The sequence below is a fragment of the Cricetulus griseus genome, chromosome 2, assembly GCF_003668045.3.
Source record: "Cricetulus griseus strain 17A/GY chromosome 2, alternate assembly CriGri-PICRH-1.0, whole genome shotgun sequence".
Lineage (NCBI taxonomy): Eukaryota > Metazoa > Chordata > Mammalia > Rodentia > Cricetidae > Cricetulus > Cricetulus griseus.
In genome coordinates this window covers 414,488,001-414,506,994 of record NC_048595.1, presented here as the reverse complement: position 1 = coordinate 414,506,994, position 18,994 = coordinate 414,488,001, and the positions used below count along the sequence as shown (strand labels likewise).

Sequence of the window (18,994 nt, the reverse complement as noted above, 5' to 3'; positions counted from 1 at the left end):
AGGCTCCAAAGCTACACAGAAAAACCCTGCCTCCAATCCTGCCACCCCCCAACCCCCGGTCAAAAAAAAAAAAAAAAAAAAAAAAACCCAAAACTTAATACCTTTGAAATTTTAAGATCCTTTTATATGTATTTTTCTTTAATGCTCTTTTCTTTTTCAGGAAACCAATCATTAATTTGGCTACTTATTCAGTTAGTAAACATTTACTTTAAAATTAATCATTAACTTGGCTATTTATTCAGTTAGTAAACATTTACTTTAAAATTATGTCCTGGGAAGTCAAAAAACAAATACAGTAATATATTATCTAAGGAATACCCTGCAAAATCAAATAAATAATTTTAAAAGTAACTTGAAAAAGGAGATTTTTAAGAAATCCTTCAGAGAAAAACCAATTTCTTAAATGCATGGATGTTACTAATCTTAGTCATACCTGCATTAATGATTTGATTGACAAGGTTTTTAATGAGAGACGTGTTAACTGGAGCTTCATTAAGGAGGAGTCCCATTCCTGAATAGCCAACTTCTCTAAGACGGATGCGTTGTTTACTACGTTCATAAACATTGGTGCATTTCAACATTTGTTCCATGACCTGGTCACAAAAAGTAACACAGTCTTTTCAATACAGAGAAATGTATCTATATTTGGGTAAATAACATTTAAAACTCAAGTTTCAACATGGCAGGTGAAAGAGTAGTGTATACAGTTAGCAGACATGAAGAACACATGTACGTGCCAAGATAATATTAATACTATCATTATTATTATTTTTTTTGTTTTTATATTTTGAAACAAGGTCACTGTTTGCCCTGACTAGCCTGGAATTCACTAGTAGAGACCAGGCTGTCCTGTCTTTCCATGCTGGGATTGAAGGTGTGTGCCACCACACCCAGTCTAAAACAGTCTCAACTCATTTACATAAACAGTAACCAATTTTCAACAACAAAAGACATTTGTGAAGCAACCCAAATAATCTACATCTAAAAATGGGAGTAGGAACTGAGCTTATAGTGCCATTATTTCCTGGTGTAGGAGTAGTGTTATTCAAAAGGTTATTTTCTTATAAACCATAAAAGGATAACTCTATAAATATATCATAAACAATTATTAAGAAGTATTTTTAGCAGAAATATTATTTCCTCTTTATGAATGAGGGCAGATGCTTCCAAGAGTAGCCTCATTGGTAACCAACCATAAACAACCCTAAAAGACAAACCACTTTAGACCTTTTCCTTCATCTTTGTTTTCTAAAGCTTAGTGATTTCAAACACAGGCCATCAAAACATTAACCCTTAAAAGGATGTTTAATAATGTAACTCTAATAACAACGTAAAAACAAATGTCATAAGATAATCAAGTACAACAACAAGGAGAATTTAACTAAGAAAAAAGCTGGTAGAAGTATGCCTGGATCTTCTATTTTTAGTTAAAAAAAAGCTCAAATGAGTGGCTTCAGACAAGGGTCCAGAGTCTTTACAGTTTGGATAGCAAATAAAATACACTCTGTGTTTTGATATTAGTCTACCCACTTCAATTTTATTACCTGTAATACAGGAGTAATAAAAGCATCCATCTTGTAAAACTGGTAAGGACTAAGTGAAAGGTTCAGGCTTTAATGCTGATCTGCTCTACCTCTTTAAGAGACAGACCCCTCCCCCTGACAACGGTCAGGGCACACACATGAATGTGCCATCACCACATCACCCACCACGCATTTACAGCCTGCATGAGGACTCAAGGCACGCATGGAACCTCAGTGCGCATGCGCAGTCTTCCCTTTAAACGTTCCAACTTCCCTGCTTCGCTCTCTCTCTACTCTCTCTGCTCTGCTCTTCTCTTCTCCCACCTATGCACTCTCTGTGCCTCTCTATGGTGACCGGCCATGGCGATCAGCCATTAACTGTTTGTCTTCTCTCTTAGTCTCTCTACTCTGTTGGGCCTAATAATAAAATGGTTAATATATCTCATCTTGCGCCTCCTCTTTTTCTTTATATCTAATTTAAACAAAAATCTAACACTAAGGAAACTCCTACCTGAAGAGTGCCAAATGCTTGACATACAGTGGGCACCATGGCAGTGCTGCTATTATTAACTGTTAAAATGTTCCCATGTACCACACAGATTTACTGTATATTAAGAAAGAACTCAGAGGCTTTATATTAAGGAAAATATGACCAAGTGAATATTCCACTGAGATGATTTGTCTGATTATATTAATTTTTGCTTGCTATATTGATGGTCTTGCTTGTTTAGGTCCCCCACCACCTTTTAGATGTAGATTTGAGGGGGAACATAAACCCAGCACATACCAGGCAATCATTCTACTACTTAACTATATTCCAAGTCTATAGTATAGTTAAAATACACAAACATCACAAAAAATATATAACAAACAAAACTTAAGCAGTATGAAAAAGTAATTTAGTCACAGAATATATATATATATATATATATATATATATATATATTGCAAGTAAATTCATATACTCACAAACATCCCCAACATATAAAGATGCATACAAAATTTTTGTACCTTAAAAATGATTTCTCTTAGTTTGTCAGAGTACTTCTGATTTAACAGCAAGGCATACAGTATGTCAGCATTTCCTGGTTCAAACATCAGTAAGAAAAGCTGACCTCTAGTTGGGCTGGTTCGTAGGAGACTGAAGAGTATATCCAAAATTCCAAAGAGCTTTTCAAGTTAAACAACACAAAACAAAACAAAACAAAACAAAACAAAACAAAAAAAACAAAACAAATCACTTATGTACACAGGCAGCTAAAGGGTGTATGTCTCAAAATAGTTATCTAACTAAATTTGGTCTCTTTTGCTTCTTCCATTCCCTTTTGCACAGTCTTTCATTGTGCATATTCAGTATCTCTGGAACCATTCCTAGCCTGTTTGCCCATAACAAACAAAAACAAATCTCTTCCACAGAAGAGTATAATATCCTCCTATAAAACCTCATACATCTTATCTGCCTTTTATAATCATATTCTTGTGTCATAGTTTTCTGTTATTATGTGGATTCCATTATGTTAAAAGAATAATTCTATATTATACCTGCACTGCTTAATACTATTGTATATATATAAGTAAGTTCTCAAATTAATGACACCAAGAAGATTATTAAAGCAAAACTCCAGAACTACCAGATACAATAACTGTGTAATGACTTGGATATGAAGTGTCTATCTCAAAGATACATGTGCTGAAAGCTTGTATAGTTACTAGTGGAGGCACTATCGAAGTGATAAGATCATACAGACACCGACTCAATCAATGGACTAATGATTAATAAGTCAATAGGGGATTGTAACAGACTATAGAAAGGTAAAAGATCAATAGTGAAATAATAAGTGCAACTGTGCAGTTGGAAGCTATCTCTTGCCCCTGGTTCCTTCCCATCCAGCTCCCTTCTGCCTCTTGACTGCCAAAAGGGAGATTGCCTCTACTATGCTCTCTTAGCAAATGCTCTCTCTCTCTCATCATGGCTCAGAAGCAAGAAGGGTAAATGACAACAGGATGAAAAACTCTTAAATCATAAGTCAAAGGAAACCCTCCCTCTTTACAATAGCTCTTCTCTGGTATGTTGTCACAGCAACTACTTTCCGGATAAAAATTACAATGTACTTCTTTAACTGTGTAATATTTGACAGTATCCAACAGAATTTTATTCATTAGACAATTAAGTATGTAAGTTCATGTATATGAGTGCTCTGTCTTTATGCACACCAGAAGAGAGTCAGATCCCATTACAGACGGTCGTGAGCCACCATGTGGTTGCTAGGAATTGAACTCAGGACCTCCAGGTGAGCAGCCAGTGCCCTTAACCACTGAGCCATCTCTTCAGCCCCCAAGTATGTAAGTTCATAAGATGACAAAATAACAGTTAAAATTAAAATTCATCTCAGGCATGATACCTGTTCTTCTTCATTAGTAGCAGCTATGTAACCTATGATACTTTGTATTTCTTCATGAGTTCCACCTTTACAAAGAAAATATTTGATTAGCCCATACAAAGAAGTCCTTATAGTTCGAATATCATCTGGAGATAGCTCATTACATGTGCAACCATGCCTGAAAGAGAAAACAAAAGTGTGAAAGTTGAAATGTTAATTTAAATGCTTTGATAACTTTATATAAAAGAATTCATAATGTTAAAATTTAAGGCTAGTAAGAAATGGATAAAGGTATTTGTTACCAAGCCTGACTACCTGACTCTGATCCCAGAACCTACCTGATGGAAGGAGATAACTAAGTCTCACAGCTGTCCTGACTCCACGAGTATGCCATGTCATATGCCCCTCACACACACACACATACAGACACAGAAATAGATGTAATGTAAAAATAAAAAACAAAAACCTTTCTAGCTGCTTTCCATAAAGTCTACAAAGTGCTTGCTGCACAAGCATGAGGCCCTGAGTTCATTAACCAGAACCCACGTGAAAAAGTTGGATACGGTAGCACACACTTATAATCTTAGAAGTAGGAGGGTAGAAACTGGTTGCCTGGGGCTTGTGCTAGCCAGCATAGCCAAATAGTGAGCCACAAGTCAGGAAGAATCCCTATCCTGAAAACCTAAGGTGGATGGCAGCTGAGGAGAAATGACAGCTACGTCTCTGATTCTACCCACACACAAATGTGCACAAGCACCCATATCAGAAGAATATACCCCAAAATGGCCTGGGAAACTGACTCAACCAATAAAGTTCTTGCTATACAAGACTAAGATCCTGGGTTTAGATCTAAGGAATCTATGTAAAAAAAAAAAAAAAAAAAAAAAAAAAAAAAAAAAAAAAAAAAAAAAAAACCTGAATGCGGCATCCAGTGTTGGGAAAAGGAAGACAGAAGGATTCCTGGCATTTGTTGGACAGCCTTTCTAGGCAAATAGATGAGCTCCAGGCTTAAATAAGAGACTCTGTCTCAAAAACCAAGATGAAGAGCAACTAAGGAGGATACTAGACGGGTTAGCTCAGTAGTAGATTGTTTGCCTAGCAAGTACAAGGCCATGCGTTTGGTCCTCAGCTCCAAGAAAAAGGACACCAGAAGCTGAGTGTGGTGTCCATACTCAGCAGAGTCAAGCCTTCAAGGCCAGCCTGGTCTACATAGTGAGTTCAAAAACAGCCAAGGCTACATAAAGAAACCTTGTCTCAAAAAAATATAAATCAAGAAGGGGGGTGGGAACAATACCAGAGTTGACCTCTGGCATCCACAGCATGCGCACCTATACTCCTTTACATACAACACAGACATGCACACACATACTCACACACAAATACACACTTTTAATATAATTATTAGAATTCATGGTACCTTTGCTTTGCTTTCCTATTCTTTTTTCTTTCCTATTTTTTTTTTTTGAAATAGAGACTAACCTTTTCTAGACTTGCCTACAATTTGCTATAGAACCAAGAATGACCTTGAACTTCTGATCCTATTGCCTCTAACATAAAACACTGGGCTTACAGCCTGCAGTGCCATATTGTTTATGAATAACATTTATTCGGAAAGCACAATACCAAATGAGTAACCCAGTTGGCTTCTTTTACATTAAAGGACATTTTAAGAGTTTCAGTGACAAAAATATAATAATTATTATACAACTTTAAAATTATAATACTAAGAATCAGTCACAGCTGTATGTGGCTTTACATATTAACTAATTTAATTTTCAAAACCATCACCGGGCAGAGCCACAGTTTTCACCTGCTTTTTATAGATTGAAAAAAACCTAAATACAGAGAATCAGAATGATTGACTAACACTACACAATAAAGCCAACATACAACCATAATAAATGTGAATCTATTGCTCATCATTTTAACCTCTTTTCTCTTAAGTTTCAGAAAACCACAATTGCTGGCGAAAGGAACAAGTTGCACACTCCAGTCAAGTGTCAGACAGAAAAGAACAAATTAAAGTGAGAAGGAACAAAGACGTCATACCCATAATAAATCCTAAGTGTATCTAGGAGAAACTGCACACCGTACTTCTTCCGGAAAACTCTCCTGCTGTCTTTAATGATAGTTGAAAGATACTGTATATGGCCTAAAATAAAATGTTCACTTATAAATAACATAACTGAAATAAAGTCACACAGAAGGTCATATATTCCAAAACAACTACATAATATTTTTTTTGATAGCTGGGTCTTACCAATTCGAAAAGGAAAATCTCCACGGTTCCAAATTCGGAAGTCAAAGAGTAAATATTGATACATTTGTTGAAGCAACTGTGTGTTTTTTTCTAATGATACCTGCTCAATTAGTAATTGAATTGCCACCAATACATTAACATCCATTAGGGTACCTGGCACCTACAATTTAACAGAAATGGGTTTCATAAAAGTCAATTTAAATAATAGTATGAAAATATGAGTTCAAATAATTCAGAATGTCCTTAAAATATAAAATTAAAAAATGATGCAAAATATAAGTAACTTAACTCATTAAACTTTTTGATTTAACATTGAATCATATTTTCCTAATGTCATATTCCTAAAGTCTTTCTTCTTAATGATCAAAGCACCTTATCACTGTAAAGTTTTACAGATGCTCTAAGAAATTATCATCACTCCTATCTTACAGACAAGGAAATCTAAGGCAGAGAATAAAATATTATCTCCAAACAATTCAGCTAGCAAGTTTTAAGCTCAGGCAGTCTAGCTATAGAATCTATGATCTAACAGATGACAGAACTGAAGCCTCAAAAATCATGAACCAATATATGACAGAGCTTAGAAAATTCTCCAGAAGAGGGGCTGGAGAGATGGCTCAGAGGTTAAGAGCACTGGCTGCTCTTCCAGAGGACCCAGATTCAATTCCTAGCACCCACAGGAGGCTCACACCTGTCTGTAACTCCAGTTTCAGGGCTTCTGACACCCTCACACAGTCACCAATGCACATAGAAATAAAATAAAAAACTCTCTCCAGAAAACTTTAAAAAGATCAAGAAAATCCAATCACTGCACATAGAGTCAGAACATAAATATCTTTCTCACATTCGAAGTTCCTCTTTCCACTGAAAGCTACAGCAGTAACTTAAGTGGCTCTCAGCTCCTTAACCAGTATCATAGTTTCCCATCATACCTTTCCCTCCACAGCACTGTGAGGTAGACAAGACTGTGTTCGTTTCCCACAACTCCTTAGTTTTGATGAGTAAAATGAGTAAATTAAACGAGTAAGTTAAAGCCAAGAAAATGACTTTCACTGGGGCCTTACATCCCAACTTTGTAAGCAAGCCTCTCAATGACATGATAAAATGATCTTGTAGAGGGCTTCAAAAGAATGATAAACTAGTAGTTCCCCAGAAAGTAGGCTACCAACTTTGCAGACTGGCATCCTACGTCGACAACAAAACTGTGTGGAATAGGAATCCTTTCAGTATCACTTTCTCTATGCAACTCTGTTTTCTCATCTGGTCAGTGGCCTTTAGTCTGGTCTTCATAAACTGGCCTCCTAAGACAGTCTATATGCTACACTGCAAGTGACCTAGGCGAGGACCCTGTGTTGTACACCATGTGAAAGCATCCTACAACATACAGATCTTAAGTTGACTGTACAAAAAAATTCTCCTCTTGGCCACATGAAATAACCTCAATAATTTCCTAATACCTCATTAAATGGCAGTCTTCCAGTAGCAGGAACATTAGACCACATATATATATATATCTAAGATTCATTCATTCTTCTTTTCTTTCCTTTTTAAAAAATTTTTATTTAAATTAAAAACAATCTTATTTTACATACCAATCCCAGTTTCCTCTCCCTCCTATTACCCCCTCCATCTCCCCATCCAACCCCCTCATTCACTCCTCAAGGAAGATGAGGCTTCCCCATGGGGGTCATCAAAGTCTGTCACATCATTTGGGGCAAGACCAAGGCCCTCCCCCTGTATCTAGGCTGAGCAAGGTATCTCTCCATAAGGAGTGGGCTCCCAAAGTCCATTCGTACATTAGGGTAAATACTGGTTCCACTGCCAGTGGCTCCACAGAGTACCCAGGCCCCCCAACTGACACCCACATTCAGGGGGCCTAGTTTGGTTTCATACAGGTTCCCCAGATGTCAGACTGAAGTCTGTGAGCTCCCACTTGCTCAGGTCAGCTGTTTCTGTGAGTTTTCCCCAGCATGGTCATGACCCGTTTGCTCATCACTCCTCCCTCTCTACAACTGGATTCTAGGAGTTCGGCTCAGTGCTTAGATGTGAATCTCTGCTTCTGCTTCTATCATTATAGGGGAAAAGCAATTAAGGTAGCCTTAGTTGGGGTCATCCTTGTGGATGGATTCCTGGAAATTTCCCTAGTACCAGGTTTCTTGTTAAGCCCATATCTGCTACCTCTATTAAAGGATTTCTTTCCTTACTCTCCTTCTCTGTTCTTCCCTCAACTTGACCTTCCTGATCCCTCATGTTCTCCTCCCCACTCTCCTTCTCCCCTCCTCTTTCTCCTACCTCACCCCCTCCCTCTGTGCTCCCAATTTACTCAGGAGATCTTGTCCCTTTCTCCTTCTTGGAAATTCCATGTATGTCTCTCTTAGGGTCCTCCTTGATTCCTAGTTTCTCTGAGGTTGTGAATTGCAGGCTGGTTATCCTTCGCTCTGTATCTAATATCCACTTATGAGTGAATACATACCATGTTTGTCTTTCTGTATCTGGGTTACATCACTCAAGACAGTTTCTTCTTGTTCCATTCATTTTAGGTAGGATCGACACAGTAAAAATGGAAATCTTACCAAAAGCAATCTACAGATTCAATGCATTCCCCATTAAAATCCCAGCACAATTCTTCACAGATCTTGAAAGGACAACACTCAACTTTATATGAAGAAAACAAAACAAAACAAAACAGGATAGCCAAAACAACCCTGTACAATAAAGAAACTTCTAGAGGCATCGCCATCCCTGACTTCAAGCTCTACTATAGAGCTATAGTAATGAAAACACCTTGGTGTTGGCACAAAAACAAACAGGTAGACCAACGGAATCAAATCAAAGACCCTGATATTAATCCACACACCTATAAACACCTGATTTTTGACAAAGAAGCTAAAATTATACAATGGGAAAAAAAGCATCTTCAACAAATGGTGCTGGCATAACTGGATGCTGACATGTAGAAAATTGCAAATAGATCCATATCTATCACCATGCACAAAACTTACATCCAAATGGATCAAAGACTTCAACATAAATTCAGCTACACTGAACCTCTTAGAAGACAAAGTGGGAAATACCCATGAAGGAACTGGCACAGGAGACCACTTCCTGAATATAACACGAGCAGCACAGGCACTGAGATTGACAATACCTGAAACTAAGAAGCTTCTGTAAGGCAAAAGACACAGTCAACGAGACAAAATGGCAGTCCACAGAATGGGAAAAGATCTTCACCAACCCCATATCTGACTGAGGGCTGATCTCCAAAATATACAAAGAACTCAAGAAGCTAGTTACCAAAACACCAAACAATCCAATTTAAAAATGGGGTATAGATCTAAATAGAGGAGTCTCAACAGAGTAATCTCAAATGGCAGAAAGGCACTTAAGGAACTGCACAACATCCTTAGCCATCAAGGAAATGCAAATCAAAACAACCCTGAGATACCATTCTTACACCTGTCAGAATGGCTAAAATAAAAAAAACACCAACAACAGTTTATGCTGGAGATGATGTGGAGAAAGGGGAACACTCCTCCATTGTTGGTGGGAATACAAACTTGTACAGCCACTTTGGAAATCAGTATGGCGGTTTCTCAGAAAATGGGAATCGATCTACCTCAAGACCAAGCAATTCCACTCTTAGGCATATACCCAAAAGATGCACATTCATACAACAAGGACATTTGTTCAACTATGGCTCATAGCAGCACTATTTGTAATAGCTAGAACCTGGAAGCAACCTAGATGTCCCTCAACCTAAGAATCGATAAAGAAAATGTGGTACATTTACACAATGGAGTGAAAAACAATGACACCTTGAAATCCTTTTAATTTTTTGAGAAATGTTTTTTCTGTGTAGCCCTGGCTGTACTGAAACTCACTCTGTAGAACAGGCTGGTCCTGAACTCAGAGATCCACCTGCCTCTGCCTCCAGGTTCTGGAATTAAAGTTGTGCACCAACATACCCAGCCTCAGATTCTGTATCTTTCAGACATCCCAGTGGTTATATGAAATGGCCACATAAAGTTGAACTGATTATTCTTTTTCTTTTTTGAGACATGGTCTTACTATGTAGCTCTGGCTATCCTAAAACCCTCTATGTAGACCAAGATGGTCTCAATCTTACAGAAACCAGCCTGCCTCTGCCTCCCAAATGCTGGGATTAAATGTATGCACCACTATGACCAGCTTTCTCCATGTTGGGGGGGGTGGCTCGGCACAGCCTTCCCTCCAACACTGTCACTGTGAGATATCTACCATGGTAAAGTGGCATGCTGGCCTCATTAATCTCTTGAAATGCTTCCCCTGCCTTTCCAAAACCTCTTATGATAGGGCCTTTTTAGCAGCTACTTAAGTTTAAAAACAAAAAAAAATCTTCAGGAGAGAAGCCAAATCCTGATATATGCAATAAGCTTCCAATCAAAGTGGCCTTGCAATTTGCTTTGATTATTCCTTATAGATTGGGACTTAATCTGAAAGCAAGTTAAACTGGCAATTTGTCTTTATATATTAGGTCAGACATGACTGTACACATCTATAATCTTAGCACTCAGAAAAATATAGCAGAAAACTGCAAATTTGAGGCCAGCCTGGGATACACAGCAAGATTCACTCTTGGGATTTGACAATCCCTAGTTGTTCCAGACAGACTTTTACTTCATTTACTGCAAACATCCCAGCTTTCTTCTCCCTCACAGCACTCAGAGGACTTCCTGATAAATACAGGCATACAATCAATGCCCACTTATCAGCCATGTGAAACAATCTTCTGGTTCTCAAACACCTAAATACTACACCTAGCAACTAAGAAGTATACATCAAAGAGCATATATTCTTATATAAGTAATTTGTGTTACTCTATTCAAATTTATAAAAGCTGCCTGTGAAACAAGTCATATGCATTAATACAACTTGAGCTGTAATGCAGCAATCATTAGTAACACTTATTAATAGGAATAAAATGACAATCGCCATTCATGAACATCACTTAATAAATCAACATCAACTTGATTACCTTCTGGAGTAAGGCACCAAGAGTTGCAACTCCATGGGACTGAATAAGATTGTCCTGGTTGATAGGATGTCTCTGAATAAAGTGTTTCACAATCAAGATAAATGTTGCAACTAGATTTTTCTCTAGTCTTGACTCTATGAAAACAGGAAAACATCATTATCATAACCACTTTTACCACTTTTACACCACATATTTTACATCATGATACACATTGTAACAAAGAAGCAATCCAATTCAAGATTCATTTATACAATGAAATCAGAAAAAGCAGCAACTACATAGTATATAATTGTATCCATATGTAAATGCTCTCTTTACCATGATTTAACAGTGTGGTGGGATTTTTTTCCACTAAGAATATAAAGTTAGTCAAAAGTAAAATTACCACCTTCAGTGTTTTAACCAAAGTATTATAAATTTACTGAACAATGCCAGTTCAGTAGGGAAGCTACAACAGCTTTAAATAATTAAGTGGTATGTCATTTTATTTTCCAACTAAATTCTCAACTTTCTAAATGACTAATTTAGGCTAATGTAATCTTATTACCTGATGCCTTTGTGGAGGCCAATGCCATACAGTCTTGTTCAATAGGTGTTATTAATTCATTAACTGTGTTTTCATTCATTCCTTCAGAAGTCTGTCCTTCCATAAGGTGGCTTATTTGTTCCAGTAAAGGAAAAAGTACATTTAACCCACCTATACAATTTATGATGTCCTGAAAACAAAATTAAAAGTCTTTAATATTATAATATAAGAGCAATGGTGTAATTTAGTAACTACAGAATACATGAAGATACAGTTTGTTAATAAACCTTAAGTAGTGTATGAGGTAGCCTAAGCTGAAAGAATAATTTGGAAGAAAACAGTCTCAAAGACAACCATTACTGACATTCAAAAAAGACCATTTCAGGACATTTTTCTGTGCTTGTTTTTCACAGCTTAGGAAGTTCAAACACAGGCTACGTATAGTATACCTTTAACAATGCTAAAAATGAGCAACTGTTACCACACAGTTATGCATTAAAAAGAAACAGGAGAGGAACCAGAAGTATGACCGACTTTTCTAATTTTAGTTAACAAAAGATGGAATGGGTAAAGTAAGCTAAAATATGAAAAGTGCTGTATGCCTGACATACAGAGGATATCATATAAAGTTACTATTATTATTAACCATTAAAACATTCAGACCAACATTGATGTATTATTGTACCCTTATAATCCTAGTATAAGAAAGGCTAGCACAGGAACATTCCAAGTTCAAGGCCAGCCTGGGAGGGAAAGACAAATATTTTCTTTCTTGGCTTTTTGTGTGTATGTGTACATGTGTCATCCAAAAAGTTTAGTTACTACACAAAGAGCTCTTTTTAATCAGTATGTTTTTCCCCCAACACACACTTTTTATCTTTTTATTGAATTGATAGAATAAATGTCAATCATTTAAAAATATGCAAAACAAATTGGTCCCTCCCACCTCCTGATCCTATCTCCAAGAGCTCTCACCAAGCCTCAGACTGCTGCCACTTCTCATCATGGCTGCAGAATCAATCTCCACATGAGACCCTTTGCTTTTTATACCTCTTAGAGCTAGGATTAAGGGCATGTGAACCCAAGTGCTGGGATCAAAGTCATGAGTTCTGTTACTCTTCACTCTTGTGTAAACCAGGGTGGTCTTAAACTCAGCCTACCTGTCTCCCGAGTCCTGGGATTAAAGATGTGTGCCACCACTGCCTGGCTAGCTAGTATGGCTACTAGGATTGAAGGTGTATATCACCACTGCCTGACCTCTATAGCTTGTGGCTGGCTCTGCTTTCTGAATCCTCAGGCAAGCTTTAATAAATCATAAATAAAATAACACCATAATGGGGGATGGAGAGATGGCTCAGAGGTTAAGAGCACCGACTGCTCTTCCAGAGGTCCTGAGTTCAATTCCCAGCAACCACATGGTGGCTCACAACCATCAGTTATGAGATCTGGTACCCTCTTCTGGTGTGCAGATATACATAGAAGCAGAATGTTGTACACATAATAAATAAATAAAATCTTTAAAAAAATAACACCATAATGTGCTTTGCTTAAGTAAACTTAAAGTAAATTTAAATTATATTATGCTGCCTATTTTATATTATCAACTTACTTTAATGTCCCAATTCACTACTTTGTTTCCTGTTAATCTTCCATGCAAACAATTAGTAGACAAGTCAAGGCAAATTGAATTTTTGCAAGCCTAAGAACAAAAGAAAAATACAACAAGCATCTTAGCGCAATTAAAACAAAACATAACTTTAATTATATAGAGAATGTTTCACCATAATTTTAAAAGTACATAATAAAATCAATAATAACTTGCTGAGCATTTGCCTTTTACGTCCCTCCCTCCATCTCTCTTCCCCTTTCTCTCTCTCCCGCCCTGCCCTCCTCCCTGTGGAAGGGGGCACGTAATCCATTCTATGTCTGTAGAGGGCAGAGGTAGACATCAGGGTTTGGATGTCTTTAATCACTCTCTACTTTCTTTGAGACAGGGTCTCTCACTGATTCTAGAGCTCAACAATTAGTTAGACTATTGGCAAGCAATCTCTCTACTTTTCAATGACCCTCTATCACTGGGGTTAGCGACACACATCATAAGGTCCAGCTTTTATATGGGTGCTTGGGGGTCCAAATAAGGTCTTTATGTTTAGATATCAATTACTGTACCTACTGGGCCATCTCAAGTCATTTATGTCTGATTAAAAAAAAATCAGGTAGTAAATTCTAGAGCACTCATTTATCAAAAGCAGGACACTGCATTCAGTTCTTGGCACAAAGAATTTTAAAGAAAAAATGACCTGCTACAAATAAGGACAAGAATGAAAAACGGCCGACTAGTGAAAAGTCTTCAATGTACCATTTAACAAATTAGCATTTGTTAATAGTTGAGTTATTTTTAAAGAGTGCTCAAAAAACTGGTGAAAGAGATTAAGCCAAGTAGAATCTGTCTCTTAAAGCGTGATTTTTAAAGCATGTCATCAATCTTCAAAGAGGATATGAAGGATGCAAAAGCTCAATGAACTCAAGTTAAAAGGTCACACACAAAAAACACAATCTTAATAACACTAAATTCAAAATTACTTTGTAAAAAGGTGAAACGCTTAAAAACCAGATGCCCATTACATGATATGGCACTCTAACAACAAACAAAAGGATATGTCACTCAGTAAACTATTTGGATTAAATGCAATCATTTCCTCACCACCTGTGCTGCATACTGGAGACTGAATGGGAAAGTAAAGACTAGTAGTTGTCAAGAATTATGGTTTGGTAAGCATATTGCTGGGAAAAGCACATGGATCTTGACCGGATCAAAACTAGTTTTTGCTAAAAAAGTACTTATAGGAAAAACTAAATACAGATTATATATTCAATTATGCAAATAACTATGTAAAACATTCAGGGATAAAGTTTTATAGCTATATCAATTTGCTTTTACAAATGACCTGGGAAAAGTCATCAAACACAACAAAATACTAACAATAGTCTAATTTGGGTAAGGAATACCCAAATATAGTAATACAGGATTACTATAGTACTTTTTTTTGAGCCTGTCCTGGAACTCACCATGTAGACCAGGCTGGCCTTGAACTCACAGAGATCTGTCTGCCTCTGCCTCCCGAGTGCTGGGATTAAAGGCGTGCACCACCAATGGCCGGCTCAGTTAAGTTTATTTTATTAGGTCAGATGTAACAAATAAATAGTATGATCATGTACCAGCTTGCTAAACTAGAAAAAGATATTCTATATTATCTCACACAATAAAAGTACTTTCTGTGTCAATGTAACATTAAATATGATGAAGGCAAATAATGATATGATACTTCTCTGCTTTTTTTCTCCCAATTCTATCTTTTATATTTTTTCCTTCAGTCTTTGATAGTTCCAATTACTTTCACTAACTGGGTCTTTGAAGAAAAATAACTACTCGGGCAGTGGTGGCATACGCCTTTAATGCCAGCACTCTCAAGGCAGAGGCAGGAGCATCTCTGTGAGTTCGAGGCCAGCCTGGTCTACAAAGCAAGTTCCAGGGCAGCTAGGGCTGTTACACAGAGAAACCCTGCCTTGAAAAAAACAAACAAACAAAAATAAATAAATAGACTAGACATGGCAGGTATAATGGAAGGTTTTTTTATCCTTTAGAAAACATCTTCTCTCCCCGTCAACATCACATTTTTAAAAAGGGAACCAAAGTTTGAGTACAACTGTTTCACCTCTCTCTTCAGATAACTACAGAAATACAAGTTTAAAAGGTTTCATTCACCTAAAACAACTCAGGACAAATTCCTGAAACTAGTCCAATTTATACTAGTAGAGTGACATGGCAATGAACTCTAGTTGAGGAGGTATGCCTTAATTTCTGCTGCTTACCGACTTTCTTTAAAAATCCCTCATTTTTTAAAACTTAGGATTGAAGCCGCTCCTCAATTACCCAGTGAAATGACAAAAGGAATAAAACAGTGAATTTAAGCTCACAGCAGTTACAACTAAGGACAATCCATGTATTTACTCTGACCTTTGCTGTGTACTGAAGGAGGAGGCTACTTGGCAGGTCAGCCATATCACAGTCTTGACACTTCCAAGGGCTTAAGCAATTTGGACCTGCAAATAAGTTACATTTACACACATACACATCACTGAATATACATGGTCTCTTTGATTATGTTACCAGAACAAAATTTAAAATCAAGATGCTTCAAGCTACTCAAATAACATAGCTAAAACACTGTGTAGCATGTACTTTAGTTTTATGCCACCTATAAATTTTCCCAAAACCTAAAAAATTTGAGATCATCAATCTCTGCTGTTGAAAGGACACTGTATGTAGTATTATGAAAATACTACAATTGTACCGATTTATTTAATGTAAATAAATTCGAAAGAATAAGAAAATAGAAAAAATTAATCCTAGCACTCAGAAGATAGAAGCAAGCAGATCTCTGTGAGTTCAAGGCCAACCGGGGCTATATAATAAGACCCTATCTTAAAAAAAAAAATTAAAAATCCAATGTGAACAGAAAGCAGAGAAATGAAAAATAGCTAACAGTATAAGTAGGTAACAGTGCTCAATTTCATTTGCAACTGAAATGTAAGCTCAAACAAGGTTCTATTAGACATATAATGGAATAAAAGCATGCATGTGTGCTTGTGTGTGATATGTGCACATACGTATAGCTACATGTGCTCACAAGGCCAAAGGAAGATTTTGGTGGTCTTTTATCTTTCTCCTCCTTAGCCTCTGTCTATTCAGCATATCCCAGTGTGTGCCACAACTGGATCTACCTTATTTTTATTAAACACATCTTTTATTCAACCCGAAGCTCACCATTTTAGCCAGTCTGGCTGGCCAACAAGCTCGTAAGATCCACCTGTCTCACACATTTACACTGGGATCCTAATCAGCTTGAAACACCCATGCTGAGCAGGGTATTTTGGTGACAAACAAGCTACTTTGCAAATTATGTCCATGACTCTTAAAAGATTTAAATTCTGAAAATTCTGATAGAACAGAACTATAAAACTTAAATGTTAGAATTAAACAGTAATTAATATATTATATTCAAAATCATAGCCAAGAAAAATAAAAAGAACATTTACAATGTTATCCAAGAATACCTAACTGTACTGCCCTCAGAAATTCTTCAGGTATATTAAAACATAAATTATAAAAGTGATAAGTTCTGGAACAAGACTCAACATTTTAAAATTAATTATATGATTTCTTATATAGTTAGGCTTATATTTGATTTCCTCAATTTATTAACATCTGTCAAAAGTACTGAAAATGTTATGGACATTAGTGAATGATCTTAAAATTCACTCTAAAAACATAATTTCCAATCTGACTATATTGCAATTAGAACCTTTAAACAGAACACTGAAGTTAAATGATGTCATAAGAATAGGGTCCCAATCTGACAGGGTCCCTCTGTTCATGTACATGCTAAGAAAAGATCAAGTTGAGACTTCAGTAAGAAAGGGGTCACTAAAACAAAGAAAAACCTCACTAGAAAGCCTCATATTACCTTAATCTTGGACTTTTACCCCCAGAAATATGAAAAAATAAATTTTGGTGATTAAAGACAAAATCTGTAGTAATTTATAATGGCAACCCCAGGAGAATAACACAGACAGTAGTTTTAATAATTACAAAATTTAAGTATTACCCACAATGGAGACAGAGGTGGTTCGATGGTTATGAGTGCTCCCTACTCTGGCAGAGGATCTGGGTTAGGTTCCTCGAACACTTTTCAAGCAGCTCCCAACTACCTGTAATCCAGTTCTAGGGGCTCCAATTCCTCTGGCCTGTCAGGGCACCTTCACAAACATGGTGCACATGAACTGACAAAGGAGCGTGCACACACACATGCACACACATAAATAAACATTAAATGCTTCCTAAATGCTAGTTTTTGTTATTCCTACAAAAAAAAGTATAGTACACAACAGGCTTTTGTCTTCAGTTCCAATTAAAACAACCACAGGTCTGTAATGTAGTTAGTGCTTAAGTCACTTGTTTAGTATATGCTAGATTTCCAAAATATATATGAATGGATGGACAGATGGATGGATGGATGGATGGATTCTTTAAATCAAATAACTCTTGAGGATACATTCAGGCAAAAAGGGAGGGAAGACAATGATAACTACTGTGACTGTACATGCTCACCTGCTAAATATAAAGCCTTGACCTGAGGAGGCTGCAGTGCTTCATGGAATACAATAACGGATCCCAGCTGGCCCTCCAGGGATGTGGGACAACCCCATTCACTATCTTGGGTTCCAGCTGAAATTAATTTGGAAACTGATTTTGATTTTTCAATTGTTCCTCCCCAGGAGGCTGATGACAATATTCCACCAAATGATGTCCGGTGAGGGGTAATGGGAGTAGAAAATGGTGGATCTGGGATTTGGGATGGTGGAGGAGTAGTGGTTCTTTGCCCAGCTGAACCAATACAACAGGAAGTAAATGGCTAAAAGTCAAACAAAAAATGACAAATTATTTAAAATTATTTAAAATTACACAAATTTAAATAAATCTCTCTCTTCACATTTAAAGTTTAACAGTGGAAGGCTAGTTAGGTGGCACACTTATGTCCTAGAATTGGTGAAGGCCAAGACAAAACAATCATGAGCTTCAGAGAAAGACCCTATCTCAAAAAAACACAAAACTAAACAATGAAATCAAATGCTATGGAGCTGAACATGTAGCTTCATGGTAAAATATTTGTCTACCATGTATGATGCTTGGATTTGATATCCACCAAAACTAGATGAATTTTAAAATTAAGTAATAATAAGATGAAACAATATATATAAAACTAAGCAAACAAACACATTGAAAATAAAATTGGAAGCCAAATTTTCAACTGGATCATGACATACATAAACATGAAAGTATACACCTAAGGCATCAATATCAAAGTTACCTTTGGCCAAGAGAATACAGACATTACTTTTATGAATCAATAAGTCTTTTTATTTGATGGGTGAGTAATATTTTTACAAAATTAAAAGAGCTTTACCATTATCTAAATTAGAGATAATTACTTTACCACCAGTATTACGTAACAGTATAATGTTAATTAAAAAGCTACCTTCAATAGTCATGATAAGAAGCAAGAAACTTATTAGGTAAATCATACTGACAAATACTCAAATACTTCATCCTATTAGTCCCAAAAGACTTTCTTCAATTAGCTAATCTCAAAAAGCTTTTTTAACCTGTGTGAAGAATAAAGCTTGAAGGTACTTCATCATTAGATCCAATTTAACAGACAGAGACAG

At 36.6% G+C, this 18,994-nt stretch overlaps 1 protein-coding gene across 3 annotated transcripts in view; it reads right to left on the bottom strand.

The window, feature by feature from the left end:
• Positions 1-18,994, bottom strand: part of Nbeal1 (neurobeachin like 1) — a 151,973-nt gene that overhangs the window by 69,586 nt on the left and 63,393 nt on the right. For all 3 annotated transcript variants that reach the window (XM_027397011.2, XM_027397012.2, XM_027397013.2), the window contains 10 exons: positions 17,877-18,180; positions 15,723-15,808; positions 13,314-13,403; positions 11,726-11,894; positions 11,179-11,312; positions 6,165-6,324; positions 5,954-6,056; positions 3,926-4,082; positions 2,535-2,693; positions 434-593 (listed from right to left, as the gene is read on the bottom strand). In XM_027397011.2, the coding sequence (XP_027252812.1) occupies positions 434-593; positions 2,535-2,693; positions 3,926-4,082; positions 5,954-6,056; positions 6,165-6,324; positions 11,179-11,312; positions 11,726-11,894; positions 13,314-13,403; positions 15,723-15,808; positions 17,877-18,180 (1,522 nt within the window). The remainder of the gene's footprint in view (positions 1-433; positions 594-2,534; positions 2,694-3,925; positions 4,083-5,953; positions 6,057-6,164; positions 6,325-11,178; positions 11,313-11,725; positions 11,895-13,313; positions 13,404-15,722; positions 15,809-17,876; positions 18,181-18,994) is intronic.